The following is a 19,256-nucleotide window of genomic DNA, read 5'->3' on the forward strand; positions in this document are numbered from 1 at the left end:
TGTAGAAGTAATGGAACAAGTCCTTGCTAAGCTAGAAAATAGAACTAATATTAATGAAACAAATGAACAGGTCCAGGAATATAAACTTGAACAGTCTTCCTATGAAACTCCTTATACAACACTACAAGAAGATGAATATGATAGCCAGTATGACAATCTGGCTAGTAAAGATGTAATGGAGTTTGATTATATGCCTTCTGAAATGGAAGTAAGGGAAGATGAAAATCAAAATGTCCCAGAGACACCTCGTGAAATTCCAAAGACAAAACGAATACGCCCATCATTTAAAGAAGCTGCTTTGAAAGCATACAAGAAACAAATGAGCGAATTGGAAAAGAAGATCCTTGCTGGAGGTACTAATATTTAAAAACTGACTTGTAAACAAAATGTGTTGTCATTATCATTAAAGTTGGCCGTTGTTCCTTACATATAGGGTTCAATCCTGTGTCCATTGAATTGAATGACAGAACTACCATTGACTTCAGTACAAACTATGCTAGATTCTACTTAATAAAAATGCCTGTTTTCAAAATTAAGGTGCAATTTTTGGCTTTGCTGAAGTCAATAGGAGTTTTTCATTAATTTCAGTGAGGCTAGAACTTCATCCTGAGACTGTATTCTGGAAGATTCAGTTGCATACTGAATGCAGTTAGCTTTTTGTTAGTTTTAATACACTAAATAGGTTCTAAGGACAATGGAATTTGTGTATTAAATGACTAGTTAATGAAAAAACAATTTTAACAGGATTTATACTTAAGATTTGTAGATAGAAAATACTCAAGATTTATACATAGAAAATAATTTTTTATTTAGTAAATTTTCATATAACTTTTATATTAGTCATTATATTTATTACATAAAGTAAACTTATATGGCAAAGTGTTTCTAATGAATTCTCATATAAGTGACAGGTTTTATGCTCAAGGATCTAATATGCAACAGAGAATCCTATGCAGCTGTGATTAAACTATTACTCATTGGTCTAAATTCTGTCCTTAATTACACCTGAGCAAGCCCACTAAAGTCAATCCTAACAAGAGAAGTAAAAGGAATAGTTGTATGTGATAGCTTCTGGACAACAGGAAATCAAGAGCTTAAATCTTGCAGAAGTTAAAGGAATTGCATGACACAGTTTAGTTCATTCTTTTTTATTTTTTGTATGAATAGCATCTTAATCAAATATTAAATATGTAGATGAGTACAATACTTGTAGCAATCCACAGAAGACAGACTTTTAAAATATTTTAAATGTTAAAAAAGTTTGTGCTATTAATTGTGACTGCAGATGATAATTGTCACCTTGACTGAATCTTTGTTTATATTTTTATAGCTGCCATACAAAAATATAATCTGATACTTCCAGCTGTAAGATGAAAAATTATGCCTTCCACCAAAGGAATTTGTTTTTTATGGTAATCAGTCCTTCAGAATTTGTGAATGCTATAAAAAAATTTTGTACTTGAGGAAATTGCAAGTATGTGGCATATCTAAATAAGTACCATTCCAACAGAGTTTCATATCAGGTTTAAATAATATCTATTTTGCAAACATGCTTCTTCACTAGTATGCTAGAAGCCAGACACTATTTACTGAAAATGGGTCAGCAATTTGACCTACAGAGACCTAAAATTGTAAGTCTATAAAATTACTTGCCAAAAGATTATGCCAAAAGGTTAAAAGAGTAAATAGTTAGTCATGGTGCTTATGCAATATTGTGTATTAGGAACAGTTAGAGGTTAGAAAAGTAATGAATTGTTAAGCAAGCCAAAAGTGGTGAATGTTAATACATTAAAACACTGTTAAAGAGTACTTCCAGTAGAGGCAGCCCATGTTTTTGTATATGTTAGTTAGACATTATGCATCTTGCATAATCAGCTTTCTAAAATGCAGATATGCTTGTACCTTAGTCCAAAATTTGAAAATATTTCTATTACAGCCTGTGAAAAAAATTAACTTTACTGAAGTCTTAATTTTATATATTTTGTTGTAAATTCTTGGACTATTTCTGCTGGCACATTAGAAAAAGTCTCGTTCCTTGAATAAGTAACCAAGGTGTGAGGCTGGTACACTGCATTCTGTCCCTCCTTCTCTACCCACTTAACTGGAGTACTGTGGGGGACAGAGCACTTTTTGGACAGTTGTACATCAGGCCAGGGGCTGTCTCTAAAATCTGATCCATCCAAAAAGAAATCTCCAAAAGTAGAGTGCATGGTACCCAGGTAGTTTACAGGAACTGTTCCACTTTCCTGGTCTTCTGCCAGCTTTGAGCAGCAGGTAGGGGTGAGGCTGCAGCTAGCATGGGGCTGGAGCTGTCACCAGTGGGGAACCTGCACCCAGGGGGTGGTAGCAGCACAAAACTCATCTGGGCAGCATGTGGATATGTGGGAGAGTGGGGGCGTCTGGGGACCCTCTGCCCACACTCCACCCTTGGCACACAGACCCAGCAGGTGGTGGCATCAGCAGCAGCAGAAGGCAGGGGCACTCAGGGTGCTTGTGCCCAGCACAGGCACCCAGTGGGGTGTGACGCCAGCCAGTGCTGCACATCATGCCAAGGGGCGCAGCCTCTGCTAGGCCATCTCTATTGCCAGTACTCCCTGTACACACATGCAGGTCTTGCTCTCACACAGCACTGGAGGGAAGTCCCAGGCACTGGAGACAGCTGCTTTTGATGCTGGGGCTACGCAGAATGGGGGGGAAGCCCTAGGTGCCTTCTGCTGGGGGCAGGGAAGGCAGCTGGCTCAAGTGCCTGGGGCTTCCTTCCCATGCCTCATGAGTGTGGGAAGCAGTGGTGATACATGCCTGGTGAGAGTGGCCTACTGCTGCTGTGCCATGGGAGGAGTGTGGGGGTGCCCCCCACCCTCCCTCACACCCCACACCATGTACCCACAACCCCCAACATATACATGACCCCCCAACATACCCTATGCCCCACACACACATGATCACAAACCCCACCACACACATACACCCACACACACACCCACACCCCTCCATACACACACCCTACAATACAGCAGACTAAGAATTTATTTTTAGTTATTATGCAATCACCTCTATATACACTACACATGCACAAATCATGACAAAAATATTTTTTGTAATAAAATTAAAATATGTTATAGTAGGTGTTCAACTTTTAGTGTATGATTTGGGGGTTTTTTTCTGTTTTTCTAAGATGGCAACCCCCCCTCCGAAAAAAAGTATTTCCAGGGGGCAATGGGAGGGACTTCTGGTGGCAAAGGTCATGGGTTAGGGATGGGACTTCCAATCGCAAAATGGTGACCAAGGGGCAGAGCAAGTGTCAAGGGGTAGGGCTACCCATGCGGCCCTCAACAGCTCACCAAAACTTGTTAAGCGGCCCTCCCCTTGAAATAATTGCCCACTCCTGGATTACACCCTCAGCCTATCCATAACCATTTAAGCACAGAATGACCCTTCTGGAGTTTGGGTCTGTGTCACAAAGGTTGTGACTTCACTGTTTTACCTGTAATCCAGTAAGGCTTGTAGTTTTATTACATTTTGTGCTTTCTGCACTTGCTATGGGGAGAGGTACCCTGCACTTGGGATTAATAATTATGCAGTGGTGGTTAATAACTTTTTTGGCATTATCCTTTCCTGTCCTTTACTATGCCTGGCTATAGTTTATAAATAAAATGTAACTGCTGGTTGTGTTTAATTTCTACTGGTCCATAACGCTTAAGCTGAGTACAGACAGTCAAAAAGCCCAAGGATGAATCAATTCAATCTTCGCAGGCTAGTTTAAGATGTACAGATTGAACTGATAAGCAAGTAAACAGACATTATTTTTTTATTCAAGAAATGCAGCCACATGCCTGCAGTGGCCCAGGCCAGAAGCTGAGGAGGGTGAGAGGAGAGGGCGCGGTGCTAGAGCAGACCTCTCTCCTTGGCTGGAGCAGACAGCTGGGGTGAAACCTAGCCTGCTCACCCTGCAAGGGCAGGGAGTTGCAGGGAGGTAGAAAGCATCTTGGGATGCTGGGAGGGACTGTGGGTTGAATTGAATTTGGAGGGGATCTGGGACAGAATTCAATAAACTGATTTAACCTAAATCAGTTAAATCCGATACTACATCCATCCAGGTTTATCTTAAACTGGATTTGGCCAGTAAAGTAGTCTATGTGCACTGAACTTTTGTTGTATTACAGATTTGAACTGGTTTCCAATCACTTATACCGGTTTATCTGTAACTTCTGTCCCTAGCTTTAAAGCCATGTAAAGCATGTTGTTTTAGTTACTTGCAAAATATCCCATAAAATTGTAGAAGGCCCTGGCTTAAAAATCACAATATACATATGAAACTTTTTGGAATTTTTATTTGAAAATGCATTTTAAGGTTCCTTTTGCTTTGTTTTCTTTCTGCTGAGTGAAATGCTGTGTGTTCCAGCCAGATCTTTCTTGTATTATCTTTCAGTGAGTAAGACAGTCATGACACTGTTGAGATACTATTCCCGGATAAGGAAAAGGCACTTTTATAACACTTTGTACTTAATCTCTGAAGAAAGGATTTTTTAAAAACATTTTTTATCAGAGAAAAAAATATTAAACCTCAATTTGTTTAAATTACGCAGAAATTTTGAAGAATTTAAAAGAAGTGTAAAAAACAAGTTGTCATTCACAGATTAATTTGTGAAAGAACTTTATAGCAGTTTCCCAGCCTGCCAGTTTTCAAACTTCCTTGCTTTTCTGTAAGCTGACTTGTGCTTAGTCAAAGAGCATTTAAATTCAATGATCTACTCAAGCAATATCATTTGAGAGAGAACTATTTTAGGAATAACTATCCATATTTGTTAAAAACGAAACAAAAAGAGGTAACCAATTTAGGTGCATTTTTGTGAGTTCTGCTGATTATTTTTCCATGTTACTATGATTCATAGTCAACTTGTGACTTCCTGTTTATGGGTAAAAGAATGCTGGTACCAGATCAAGCTTTTTGATGTAATCCTTACCATGTGATCAATTCATAAAGCGTGCTGTTTAAAGGTTCCATAATCTCCTTTTAACTTGAGTAGAGATTGATGGACACCACAATGGTCAACCAGAGATAATACTATATAATATGCAAATCTTGTTAATACATATAATACACTTAAATGATTCTATTCCAGAGCTACAGATGTGTTTCAAAAACAGGATCAGGAAAATACTGCATAATGGTTTATCTCTTGGTATAATTTAGATTTTTATTTAATGCAGTTTTCCTACTCCTAGTTCCCAACCTGTTAAACTTCTCTGCAGGCTCCCCTTTCTCTGGTAGGACACAATGTTCCTCTTGCTGCTTCTGGGTAATATCCTACATTTCCTGGCCTGTGAGGACAATTTATCATCTTGTTGTTAGTTTCCAGACAATAATTTGTATTGTTGTTTTGATTATGTGGCAACTGGTAACTGACTGGATTACTGAAATAGTCAAATATTTTTTGCAGATATTTTGAAGCATTTCTCTGGCTTTTTCTCCTTTTATGCCATACTTTATAAATAAGCAGTTTTGGTTTGTTTGTTTGTTTTAAAGAGCACATGGTTAACTATTATCCCAATAATCTTACATGCATACATATTCCAGATTCACACCTAGTGAATCCAAGTTGATTCCACTTGATTAGATTTTATTAGGTTTTATTAAATATTCATTCTTATTTGCCCAAAAGGACAAGAGCTAAAGAAGACTTCACTATGTGGATAAGGCAGAAATGCTAAACAGGGGTAGCATTACAATCTTTTTAATGCCTAATTTTCGCCATCTTTTTAATGTTTATTATCTACAATAATCTATTTTTGCATAAACAAATTGCCCACCAGCTCCAGCAAGAATTTTTCCTGCAGGTTCGGACCCCAAATCCATGGCCATTCTTAGTTTTCTGCATAAATCAAAGCAACTACATTTTTTTTGATGCCTATAAATCTTAATTTGGGAAAAGAATAACTTTGTTGATAGGTAAAACTAGTCTTTACCTATACATTCCTCTACTTCCAACTATATTAATTCTATTAGTAAATTTATCTCTGAAAGAGAGGGAGTCTTGATTTAAAAAAAGAAAGTTATAGCTAGCCAGATTAGTCTGAAGTCAGGCAGAAGGCAGGACAGGGTACAAACTTGGACTGAGTACAGACAGTCAAAAAGCCCAAGGGGGAAATCCATCCAATCTTCACAGGTTTCTCTAAGCTGCATAGATTGGATCATTAATGAATGGAACTCACTTTCATTCTTCAGTTGGGAAAGAAAGACAAATGCCTGCACTGGCTGAGGCCAGAAGGCGGGGAGATTCTCACATGCCTCCCAGTGTGCCAGACATTACCATGGGCACCCCCTGAGCTAGGGTCTACCCAGCTAGGGGGAGCCCCACACCATGGGCAGGGGGCAGGGTTTCCTTGTCCCTGCCTGGCCAGGCCAGCTGCACAGCCCTGTCCTCTGTGAGTCTCTGCCTCTGACCCACAGTGTGGGGAAATCAAGCCCCCTGTCCCAGATTCAGACCCCCCTCAAAAGCACTCCATAAAGCAAAGAAACAGGCCCCACTACCTGATGCATCTCATTGGAGCCCAGCACCAATGACAGCTGATGGGATGCACCAGATAGTCTAGGTGCTTTGCACTGGGTGGCAGGGCCTGATCCTTTCTTCTATGGAGTGCACTTGTCCTCACTGCCTGGCACAAGCCTCCCAGGCCATCTGGTGCATCTTGCCAGCTGCTGCTGGTGCTGGGTAGCCTGGAAGGCCTGCACCAGGCAGCAGGGTTCAGTCCTTTCCTCTATGGAGTGCTCCCATCCCTGCTGCCTGGTGCTAGCCCCCCAGGCTGCCCAGTGCACCTTGTTGGCTGCTGCTGGCATTGGCAGAATTCTTCCATTTTGCACATCTTGTATCAATTTGACCTGTGGAGGCTGTTATTTTTTTAGGCAATCAGAGGCAGCAACTCCTCTCAGACCAGTAGAGGTTAAATCCTATTCATATGATACTGTAGTACAATCTGGTGATACATTTTTTTTTCTTTTGTCTTTTTGAGTTTGCCATCACTTCAAAATATAATGTTTAAATGGCAATCGCTTGGGAATTCCGTGCTTGGAAATATAAGATTTAGGGCTGCTTCTGTCATTTTTACCTTCTACAACTGTGCTACTTCAAAAAAAATAAAGTGCCAGCTTTTGTTCGCTTTCATTCTTTTTGGCCCTTGGCCAATGTCATAATATTATCACATATCTTGGCTTCAGCATAACTTGCCTGACTGACAGTTCTGCAGTTCAGAAAATATATAGTTTTTGACCTGGCTTTGGGATGGAATTCATTCCTGAGCAGAGGGTCAGCAGGAGTGCTATACACCACTTAAGGTCTGTTTTGAGGGCTTGATGAAATGAAAGCTGTGGCTAGACTTTGAGCTTTGCTCTCTGCACTGGAGTTGGTGTCACATAAAATAAAATTTGTTTTTAGAAAAAAATCTCTTTAAGGTCTTTTTTTTTTTTCTTCACTAAGCCTACTAGCAATTTTCATTTTTCATATCTCTGGCACAGTCCAAGTGGAAAAAAACCACACTTAATCACTGAGTAGGTTGCAAGTGTTCTCTATGTTACTGTGAAAGAATAGTCTGGACAGAGGAGAGAAAATAGCAGTTTAACAGAAATGCTGGACCAAAATATTTTCTCTGTCTGTCTTGAAATGTCATCTGAAACAGTGTTGACTGAAACAAGGTATTGCTTGAACTATCACACACCTAATGAATTTGGGCCTGAAGATTTTATTAATAAAAAAAAAGGATTCTTTACTTTGCATTGTCATTTGGTACCACTATCTATCTAGATTTGAGAGTACAATGTTTACAACAACAGGTGATTCATCTATGGTTTGTTCTCTTCCCATGTCCATAATTTAGGGTGTTAAGAATGTTACAGGGAATTTGCATCCTCATAAATCCCTTCCTTCTTTGCATGAGCAAAAAAAAAGACAGTAGAATAGACTGTAAACAGATTGGGTAAGAAATGAATATTCTAGTTATAGTATAGAATAAATGAGACTTAAATTTCATACCTCAGGAAATGAACTCTCTTGAAAGGTGGGGAATCCATTTTTTGGGTACTTTGTATGGTGTTTTTTTTCTCTCTCTTGCTAGGAATGACTTCAATTTCAATTTTTTACAATAAACTATGATGAATACTGTACCAGCTCTTCACAAGTTGAGTAGGTATTTTTCTTCTGTCTCCATCATCAGACTCTGCATTTCAGGACAAATAGAGAGCAAGTTAGGTGTGTTTACCTCTGTTTTCATAAATGCCAGGATTACTCAAAGAATTGATAAACAGCTTCCTCACCTGGCATGCTCCTGTTCACAACTAGAATAGCTTAATTCTAGAGAAGCTGTGAGCTTTAATGCTTCTGATTGACTTTATTGAAATAAGATTAGCCCAACAAGTGAGAGAGTATCTGAGGACAGCACGAGTAAAATGAAATGTTCTTGAAGCGCAGGGGTTGTTGGTTTACTAAAACAGTCAAGTTATGGCAAATGGCTGAAAGACCCAGTAATTGTGTCTTTTCTCTCTTGATTATCCCCAGACATTACATACTTCAGAGGTTATGTCACCTTCTCCTTTTATGTTGAATCTGCTTCAACACTAGTCAGGTCTAGAGTGAATCTTGTCTTCCCAGAGGTTGCCTTCCATACATCTGGGGTTTAATGTGATGCAGTTAACTCCAAAACAGTTTGAGCTGGAGTAAACTGCTCCTGGGTGCAGGGTCAACATGTGTGCCCTGGGACAACAGCAGTTTGAGCTGGGGCAGAGCAGGCCTCTGGCTGGCTGGGCTGACCGGGTGCAAATTTATGCGCCCAGTCAGTGTCTATACATCTATTTCAGCAAAGTACTGTGCTGTCAGATAGTACTGACTCCAACAGTATGAGCCTATGGTGGTATTAATTAGCTTACCACACTAATACTGGCAGACATGGAGACTATGACGCTTTACTGAGGAGCTAAAATGATTATGTGGTTGAGTTTTTTATGTGTAAGGAACTCATAAAGAAGGTTTTTCCATGTGCTGTGCAGCTGGTACCTGGTGAGGACACAAGAACCACAAATTTGGTAGACAGGTAAATGATGGAGGATAGGTTGAGTAGCTATCATCCATTCATTCTGTTCAAATAAAGCTAAGCCTGTGTTAACATGATTAAGATAAAAAAAACACAAAACACTGCAAAACAGGGGAGAACTTATTTGAATGTACTTTATATAACTTTAAACATAGCTTTGTATTTTAGAAGTAAAAAATAAGCAACATTTTTATCTACATTGTATCTGTTTGAATCTTTGTTTTCCAGTGTGGGTTTTCTGATGATAAATGCCATAAGAGAATATAGAGGAGCAATACAGCTAGGGTACTAGTCTAGAACTTTGGCAGACTTGGGCTAAATTCCTTGCTTAGTCCTAAGTTTTCTGTCACTTAGGCTTGCCATGCCTCATCTGTCAATGAGGAGAGTAGCACCTGCCTACCTCCATAGAGGTGGCATTAAGATAAATTCACAAAAGATCCAGGGACTCTATAACAGTTAGGAACATATAGGCAGGCAATCTATTGAACATGCTAAAAGGCAATCAGTTTTTGGAAGCTTTGGTTTCACCTTTTCACATAAAAGCAGGTTTTCCAAGTAATACCAGAGCGATGACTTGTACAGTATCCCTGGTGGCATGCAGGGCTGCTGCTGCTTCTTTTTGTTTTTTTAATAATATTAACATTTTAAATGTCAGCCCTCCTCGAGTAATTGAGGCACAGAGAGAGAGAGAGAGCATGAGAGAGAACCTAGCACAGAACTAATGGATCTCTGAGAGTCAGTTCCCAGAGGCCTCTGTAAAAAGTTACTCTAGTGCTTGTCATTTTTGTGTGGGTGTAGGGAGAAAGATAACTTCACTCAAATTAGCTTTTACATAGGATGAGTGAGAGTGTGAGGAAACACATTTTGCCAAAGCTCCAGTAAGACAACAGAACTTGATTCTGACAAGGATGACAAATGTAAAACTTTTACATGCTGTCTGAGGCTTAGGGCAGGATCCAGAAATGGGAAAGGGACAGAAGTAGTTTTCTGCCACCTTGACGTTCCTCTGTTTCTTTGATCCTGGGGAAGCCAGTCACTAATTTTATCTCCCCCCACCCCCTGCTGCCCTGATGCATGTCAATGCCACATCAGCACTATTCTAGCTTGTCTTCCTGCAATCATTGCTCCAGCACTGGAGATCACCAGGATGAAACACTTCATGAGCCAGACACCTCTTCCAGCTACTCAATGGCACATCCAATCTATTGGAGGTTGAGGAGGCTAGTAGAATGGCGTGGAACAGGGGAATCCCTAATTATCAGGTTACACATGATATATAAAAAACAAAAGGGAAGATTTTACTTTCCCATTAAGATGTAAGATTAGGTTTCCTTTCTATTTAGAAAAAATGTCGGCGTCACAATAATTCTAAGTCTGAGTCTATTTATATCATAAGCATAATTTAAACAAACTCTGCCTGACCATTTATATTAAAAATGGTAATGCTTATTTAACTATTGAAATTAAGAATAAACAGTTTGGAAACTGAATAATTCTGCAAAATGCTGTGGCCTTTTGGTAGAAAATTTTCAAAATAAATTTACCAGAGCTGAAAGTACATCTGACTATGAAAGTCAGTTTCAAGGGCATATTTTTAAATTGCATGGTCTCTGCTATGGAAATGAGCACAAATTAATATTTTATTGCTGGGATAATGGGCAGTTTCTATATTTAGTTCCAAAATATTTAAGCATTTTCCTTAGATCACTACATTATAGAAGTGAAAACTACTGCATAATTTTAGAGTAATGAGTTCAGGATGAAAGAGATCCATACAACAACTCCTGGGCTTGGAAATGAAATTTTTGGAGTCAGCCAAAGGGTACAGAGTCATGCCAGGTGAACACAAGACCCTAACGTGCATATTAAAATATTTAGAGCTCTGGAAAACACAAATTGTTAGATAATTTATAGTATAATTTCTCTTTCTTTATATGGTCTACTGAGAGAAGACCAACTTTACCAACAGAGCAAAGCACAGTAGATTCTATGCGAGGCTTCTCTTTAACTCTCTCCACCTTTGGATGTGGCATGTCCTCTCTGCACCCTATTCCATAGATGGTAGGGCTGTGTAAAGCTTCGGTAGCCAATTTGATTCAGAGGAGATTTGGCTCAATTCAGTGACTGAGCCCCTGTGCTGCCTCCAGATAAGCAGCAGCTTTGCCCCAGCTAGGCAAGTGGCGGCAGGGCGTGCTGGGCGGGGGGGAGGTGTGTGCCTCTGGATCAGGGCAGGGTAGGCGGTGGAGTGGGGGCTATGTGGGGCTGCAGTGAGTTTTCAGGTGGCACATGCCTCTCCCCGTTCCCTGCTGCCTCTTGCTCAGCTGGTGCAGGACCGACATGAGACTGAGCCCCTGTGCTGCTTCCGGACAAGCAGCAGAAAATCACACCAGGCAGCAGGGCAGCAGGAAAGCAGAGAAAGGCAACAGAAAGTCACAGGGAAAAAGCAGTAGGAGCAGGGGAGGCTGAGAAGTGGCAGAAAAGGGGAGATGGAATTGGGAGGAGATCGGGAAACTAGCAGAAAGGGTGGGGACTGGAGCTGAGAGAGAGAGAGAGAGAATGAGGCTGGAATTTAAGATAGGGGAGGGACTAGGATTCAGTAAAACATGACCCAACTCGGGGTTGCAAATGACAGTGGTTTTATTGAACAGGGGAGTTGGTGACACAATGTCAAATTGGTTCCCTTGCACCCACACACACGCATACATGCACACACAATGGCAGCAGGGGTTAAAGAGGCTTGGTGCAGGGGCTGAAGTCCACTGGAGTCCAGGAGGAGGGGGAGAGAGGGAGAGAAAGAGAGAGAGAGTCCAAACTGTAGGAGGAGGTATGCAGGTAATATCTACCTATCCAGGCTGGAAAGGGGTCCTACAATATAAAACAGTGGATATCCAAACCCAAAAACTTGCTACCAAAATAAAAATGTTTAAAGCTTATCCTACATCTGAGCTCACTTATACTTATCTATAGGGAATAGAGAGGGACAGAAAAAGTCAGAAATGGTTGGGGAAGGGGAGCGAATGCAATAAAAAACAAACAAACAAACAAAAGCTGGGGGTTTTGCTACAATGGGACTGTGGTGCACATTGCAATTATGGTTCTAGACCCTTGAATAGAAAAATATTTTTAAGTTCCTCAAGTGAAATTCTATGTCCTTATTACTACCAGACAATCACTGAAATCAAACGAAGTTTTACCTCCTAAAGATTACTATATTTTGTAAATATTTTTAGATTTTGTAGAATTATCTGTAAATAACTTATCAGAATTCTTCATAAATGAAGAAAGTAAAAATAAAAAATATTGACTTGTTAGTTTATTTCCAACATAAATAAAAATTGCTGTCTGATACATGGACTTCACTGTGACAGTTGGCTGCATTTTGTGCCCTTGACTTATTGGAAACTCCCACTGATTTCAATAACTTTGAAGGCCTACAAAATTTGTCAGTGATGACCACATAACAAAAGCTCTTTCCAGATTTCATGTTCTGTTGTAGTACAGAGAGACCTGTTCACTGTTCTGAATATGTAAGACACACAGTACAACAAGTGAAAGCTATACAATGTTATGTGGGGAGCAAACAAACCCCACTCTTCTGAAATGCATCTGCAATTGGACACTCCCAAGTATGACACCCTTCCAAGTGTTTGGTTGATACAATAGTTGGCAATGTCTGTCTATACACTAGAGGAGCTGGCCTTTAAGGTTAGTGTGACAGGGTGGTTGAAATACCCTGCTACAAGAATGGGAAGAAGGCTAGGAGAAGAGACTTACTGGGAGATGATGAAGAAACTGCACCGAGCCAAGGCAGGGAAAATGCCGCACCCCGACTGATTAAGGAAAGTAGCTGGGGCCACGGCAGTTCAAAGGCTGCCATGGAAGGCCAGCTGCCAGAGTTTGAGACCGGGACAAGGGGAGTGGCACAGCAGGAGAAAAAGGGAAAAGCTGCATTGAAAAAGAAAAAGGAGAACAGCCGAGTCAGGGAGGCAGCGAACCACATGCTGCCATGAGGAACACAGCTGCACAGAGGGAGAATGTAAAGGAAGCATCCGGGGTCAGTTCAGGAAGAGAGAAAGTAGGACAACACTAGAGAAGATGCCCAGAGACAATGTAAGGAGGAACTGACCCCAGGGCTCAGAGGGAAGCCCCAGTTTCTGGACTTACCTGGGAAGAACCAATGAAGAGAAAGAGGGGACCACTCTGCCAGTGAGTCCTGTCCTGAGCGATGGAAATAACTCCTCCAGGATCCTAGAGGAAGAGAGAGACATAGATGAGATTACACCCCAAGAAGGGGTAAGTCTTTCCCCGAAGCTAAGGGTGGGGTGAAATTACAAAATGGCTGTCTTGGGACTCGTTCAGAGAAGAATGGGGCAAGCAGCCAGCTTAGAGGAGGACCCCTCAAACAAGGAGTCCATAAGACTAGGACAGGACCTTTAGTCCAGTAGGCAAGTAACATCAAACCCGGAACATCTGGTGTGGTTGTGGTCTGGTGTGGTTGAGGATGGTGGAGCCCTGCAAAGATAAGCAGACCTCCTGAGCCTTAATCGATCCTTCTGCCTCCCCAAAAGAGTTTAGTACCTCTATCATTAACACCAAGGTGTGACAGGTGATTTTTTTTGGAAGAATAGAATACTACAATTCCAGTCGTTAGACAGCCGGTTCCCGGAGAAAATGTCACCAACTGCTTACATTTAGGGATAGAAGTTACGCAGAAACTAGTATAAGCAATTGGAAACTGGTCCGAATCTGTAACACAACAGAAGTTTAGTGTATATAAAATACGTTCAAAATGGTCCAAACCATTTTAAGATAAATGTTAAATCAGTTTATTGAATTTCTGTCCCAGATCCTCCCCCCCACCCCTTCTGGCCTGAGCCACTGCAAGCATGTAGTTTCATTTCCAGAATCAAAAGTGAATGTCTGTTCACTTCCTTATTGGTTCAATCTATACAGCTTAGACTAACCTGTGAAGACTGATTTAGCCTTGGCCTTTTTGACTATCTGTACTTGGTCTAAGAGGCAGAAGGGCTGAGACTCCTGTGTTATGTTGCTGGTGGTCTGAGAAGTCTGCTGACCTTTATGGCACTAATCAGTTCTGTTCTTTGAATAGATGTGAACTTCAGAAGTGGCCAGAACCTGAACAATTTATAAGGTTCCAGTTGTCTCATAAACTACAAAATGGCCTGGCAGTGCCACTCCCTTAGTCCATCCACAGCTTCAGTTTTAACTTTACCCCAGAAGAAGTATCTCTCATCATGTATGCCAAACAGTGAAAACGATGATGGAGTCTGAGCCTTTCTGCTGATTCTGACTTCAGCAGCCTAGCTGAGGCAATCTTTTCTCTGACTGGAGAAAAACAGAATGGTAATTTAGCATCATCCAATTTTTAGAAGGTAATCAATATGATGCAAAGCTTGGGCAGAAATTAAAGCAATGCAGGGAACAGGGCTGGTTTTATGTATAAATTAGGCATGGCTCTAAGACACAAAGCTTTCATCCAAACTAGCCTTTCCCAGACTTGGAGGAAATCTTCAAATCTAGGGGAAAATATTAATGTTAACAAAGACAGAATTTCACCCTCATGTTATTGATTTAAGCCTGTGTGTGTGTGTGTGTGTGTGTAACTGTGAACTGATTTTGAAAAATAAGAGAAAAGGAAATAAAACTGTAAGGTACAAAACACACTCTTTATTTTCCTCACAGGAGCTGGGCATAATTGTGAGGGGGCTGGTGGGTCTGCGGGGAGGAGGTCTGCAGGGGGAGAGAAGGTTTGTTCATCCAGTGGTCAGAGGCAGGAGGTAGTGGGGGGTCTGTAGGGGGAGGGGAGCATTGTCCATCCAGTGGTGGGTGGGTTGTGGTGTAAAAAAACCTAGTTAGGGTCAGGGAGGTAGGAAGAGCACAGCCCTGGGGCTGGAGTGAATGGTTGGGCTTTCTCAGCCCAGGAGGCTGCATTAGATCAGGTTAACCCCTTCCTGATTTTAGTTCACCTGAGGAGGTGAACTAAGTCAGATGAGGCCAGCCAATGTTTGCCCCATATAACCTCCCCCAACATCTGTACAGATCAGCACTGAGACTGACCTAACCCTAAGTGTAAACATGGGCAAGTAAGTGAAACACCTGCGGGCCTGGGAGCCTGAATCTTCCAAATTTACATTCCTGCATGGTCCATTTACCAGCTCAGGTGCCTCAGCAAATCTCTTGAGTGTGCTTGCAGAAGTTGCTTCTGATTTTGTGGTACCATTTTTCAGGGGCCAAGCACCTCTAACTTCCTACACTTAGTTCTGTGGCCTTGTGAAAACAATGTATTAGATATCTGAAGCTGGGTATTCAGAAAGGAAGGGGGCACAAAATTAGAAGCCACATTTGAAAAATCTGGCTTTGATATTTGGGTGACTCCTTTTCTTTCAGTGTGTAAAATGAGAATACTTCTACTACAGGTGTCCTAGGATTTATTACTCAGCATTTTATAGTGATTGGCAGTTAACTGCTATGTAAATGTTTAATAGTATTTAGTGTTTCTGCTTTCATTTCTCTCCCTACTTCTTGCAAGAAATTAGTGGAGAACTAGAGGTGTTGCCAAGGGGGGATACAGAGGAGCTGTGGCTTCCCCAAAAAACACCAGACTCTTGTCTGCAGGCAGGAAAGTGGTGTAAAAATGCCTTTTATTTTATTTTTATAATGCCACTACAGCTGTAGCCTTCAGTTTGCTCATCTTTTACATCAGTGAGCCTGAAATCCCTTCAGGGAAACATGGAAATATGCGTGAATTCTATATAATATATATTTTAATCCCTCACCAACTGACTTTGGCAATCATATTTTATCCTACTTCTCCAACCATAAATCACTAGTCTGCTTGGCCCATTTAGCACAAACAGAAGGGAATTAATGCTTTTGCAGAGACTTATATGTAGTGTGGATTCTCAAAACGCTGACTAAGAACTTAACAAGCAGGTTGGTTAAGAGGGCCTTTTACTGAAAATAACAAATAAATAAAGGGATGGGATGGGAGGCAAGTGTTTCATTTTTTATAAAGAATTATGAATAGGTAAAAACAAGATTTTTGCTCGTGTCTCAGAAGTATGCCCTGCATATAACTCATTGGTTTAGAATTACTGGTCTTACAGTTAGGGTGAAAAACTAATATTTTCTGCATGTGTGAAATGCAAACTGAGGAATGACGAATACCTGTATCTCCTTACAGGATAAAGTGATTATATCCCATCCACACTGGGTTCAGAAATAAGTTTGAATATGTGCCCTTTCAGCTAAGTAGTGCTCAGCAGTGCCTCTAAACCACCTTCTTACATGGTTTGCATTTTACCAATTCCTCTCTCACATTTGCTTAGCATGTATTCTTTGCTTCTACTTTCTCTAAAAACTCGTAAACTATACTGTTCAGCCAACTAGTCCACAGTTTTCTTCTAGGTTTATAAAAGTACACATGGGACAAAAGCAAATGAAAGAAAAAGCATATTTGTTGAAGAACGATAATCTGTTTATTCTCACCAGTGCCATCTTGCTGATTGTATCTTATTTAAATTTGATGCATTAGTTAGAAATAATAAAATGGGAATTAATGTGATGCATAACTAAAATATGTTTACTTTATACTGTGAATATTAAGTAAATGTAATGCGGTACATCTTAATCAGATGGGTGTACTTTGTACTATCTGATAAAGTATAGTAAAAGTAAGGGGAAAAGACTATAAAAACAGGTACTAATTTATGCTCAAAATCTAAACTAGGAACAGCAATATATTACAATCTCTGGTATAATGTTATCAGGGAAGAATCATTTTGTAGAAGTCTACAGTTGTAACAGTTGATTCTTTCTAGTATGTGACCTGACCCTACTCTTTTACCAAAACATGATGCACTATGTAGTGTGAATTTACCTCTTGCAGTTGGCTTTTTACTTGCTTAATTTGAACTCCCAGTTCTTTCCATAGCTGACATCCCTGAGCTCTAGCTGCAAGTGTCTGGTGATAATAGAACAATGCTATTTACAATTGTCTGCATATTTGTTTTACTCAGGATTATCTGCCTTCTTTAATTTTCCCTGGGCTGTTTTGTCTTTGAGGTATTTTGGTTTTATTTTCTAAATTTCTCTTCTATCACCTGAATTTCTGTAACCTACCTAAAGACTTCATCCAGAAGTATCAGTTTAATTCTGCTTCTTGTAAAATTGCACCTGAAGAGACCTATTGCTATTGCAATTCTTAGAGATACTTTGGTTTATGAGTCTCTGATGTCTGATCTGATAAATATCACTCAGATGGCAGAGTGGGTTAAATTGGATGAATTAGTATTAAGCAAACTGGTATAGGTACTGAAATTTGAATTGTGAAGCAGATGAAAATGATTTGGTTATTACTAGGGCCCTGAGAAAATTGCAGATTTCTTGTAGAAAATTTGCAGCATGTGCACAGATAAAGTATAATTTTTCACAGAATATTCACAGCACTACCATTGATCTTGGCAAATGGGTCCCAGCTGTTCCATGAATATTCCTTGAAAATTTATACTTTACTCATACACATGCTGCATGTGCAGCAGGCAGCCACACAGCATAGGCTGAGGAAGGCCAGGGTTGATGGGCCTTAGGCCCCACAAACGCATGGCAGCATACAGGGCCACAGGGCAGCCTGGGTGCAGGCTCTGAGTGGGTGCAGCAGGGGGAGGAGGGGTGTGCACAGACACAGCCACTCAACCGCAGCCTGCACGCAGCCAGGGTCACAGCCCAGTGGCGTGCGGAGCACTGCCTAGCATGGCAGGTGAGTCTGTGAAGGGGAAAGGGCATGGGGGGCAGATCAAGGACCTGTCAGTGAGAGAGGGAGTGGGGAAGGGGCAGGGGCTGGGGTGAAAGGGACCCTAGACAGGTGGTGGGACATTGGGGCAGGCATGGGGGGGCATGTGCCCCCCAGATTTCAGTGTGGGGTGGAGGCAGGCTGCCACTGCAGGCTGGGGCCCTACACCCTGCTGCCATTGCCCCAAGAGCCACAAAACTCCATGTGCCGCTGGGTGTCACTGGGTGGGCCAGGGACATAGTGCAGTCTGGCGGTGGCAGGCACACAGCATTGCCAGACTCCTGGGGCAACAGCAGCAAGGTGCAGAGCCCCAGCCCACAGTAGCAGTCTACCTGCATCCCATGTTCAAATCTGGGGGACATGTGCCCCCTGTGCCTCTCATGGGGTGTGAGCAGCAACGGAAACCCCCCTGTGCCTCTGCATGATCCACCAGGGCTCCTACCATCCCATGACCTGCCCTGGGGCCCATCACCCCAGCCCCTTCCCCTGGCTTTGCCCCAGACACTCCATCACTGTGGGGGCCTTGATCTGACCCCCCATATCCCTCTCCCCCAGCCCCTTTCCCTCCAGACTTACCTGCTGGGGAGGTATATATACTCAGCCCCCCCAGTAACATTTTCTCCCTTCACCTATGGCACACACACACTGCTGTCCCCCATCCTAACAACCTCCAAGCCCTGGCCCTCAAAACCCCCTTCCCCCACTGTTCCCTATACACTTACCTTAATCTGGCTGCCTGGATGCATCCTGGCCACACCCCCAGCAGCAGCTTGCAGGTTGGAATGCACCAGCCTGCAAAAAGAAACCTGTGCTTTCACATGCTTTTGTGGCACAGGCTTGTGACCCTTAAAAATCATGGTGTGGGGCTAATTTTGTAGTATGTGCAGTCTGTGAAATCACGGTTTTCTCAGGGCCCTAGTTTTGATTAAATTGTTCCTAACACTTAAGGAGTCTCTATAGATGTAAATAATTTCTGAATTTCACTCTTCTTTGGAGCTGGCTACTTAGACCAGCATTTTGCTTTCCATTGGTTTGGTTAGAGCCGGTTAGCCTGATACGGTCTGATGTTATACTGTAGGCCAGTAGGACTGTGCCAGATTTCGCCAGTAGTTTCATTTTGATGCCATTTTGACTCATTTTGAGCTCAAAACAGCAAAATCAAAATGAAACAGAGAGCTTTGAAACAGCATTGAAATGAAACAAGGCAAGTCAAAACGTTTTGAAATTGTCAAAACGTTTTGAGTTTTGAAGCTCAAGCTGGGCTTGCCTGCAGGGAAACAGAAACTAAAGTAAGGAGAGGGAGGGGGAATGAGGGGAAGGAGTGCTCTCATTATTGTCTGTGTAGCTGGCCAGTGCCTGTCAC

The 19,256-nt window shown here is 41.6% G+C and overlaps 1 protein-coding gene across 1 annotated transcript in view; it reads left to right on the top strand.

Annotated features, from left to right (window-relative positions):
• UNC13C (unc-13 homolog C) overlaps nt 1-19,256 on the top strand; it is a 692,691-nt gene that overhangs the window by 8,127 nt on the left and 665,308 nt on the right. The window contains exon 2 of the mRNA XM_019504241.1: nt 71-353. Within this exon, the coding sequence (XP_019359786.1) occupies nt 71-353 (283 nt within the window). The remainder of the gene's footprint in view (nt 1-70; nt 354-19,256) is intronic.

Source organism: Gavialis gangeticus, unplaced genomic scaffold (assembly GCF_001723915.1).
Source record: "Gavialis gangeticus isolate Ggan-Ray unplaced genomic scaffold, GavGan_comp1, whole genome shotgun sequence".
Lineage (NCBI taxonomy): Eukaryota > Metazoa > Chordata > Crocodylia > Gavialidae > Gavialis > Gavialis gangeticus.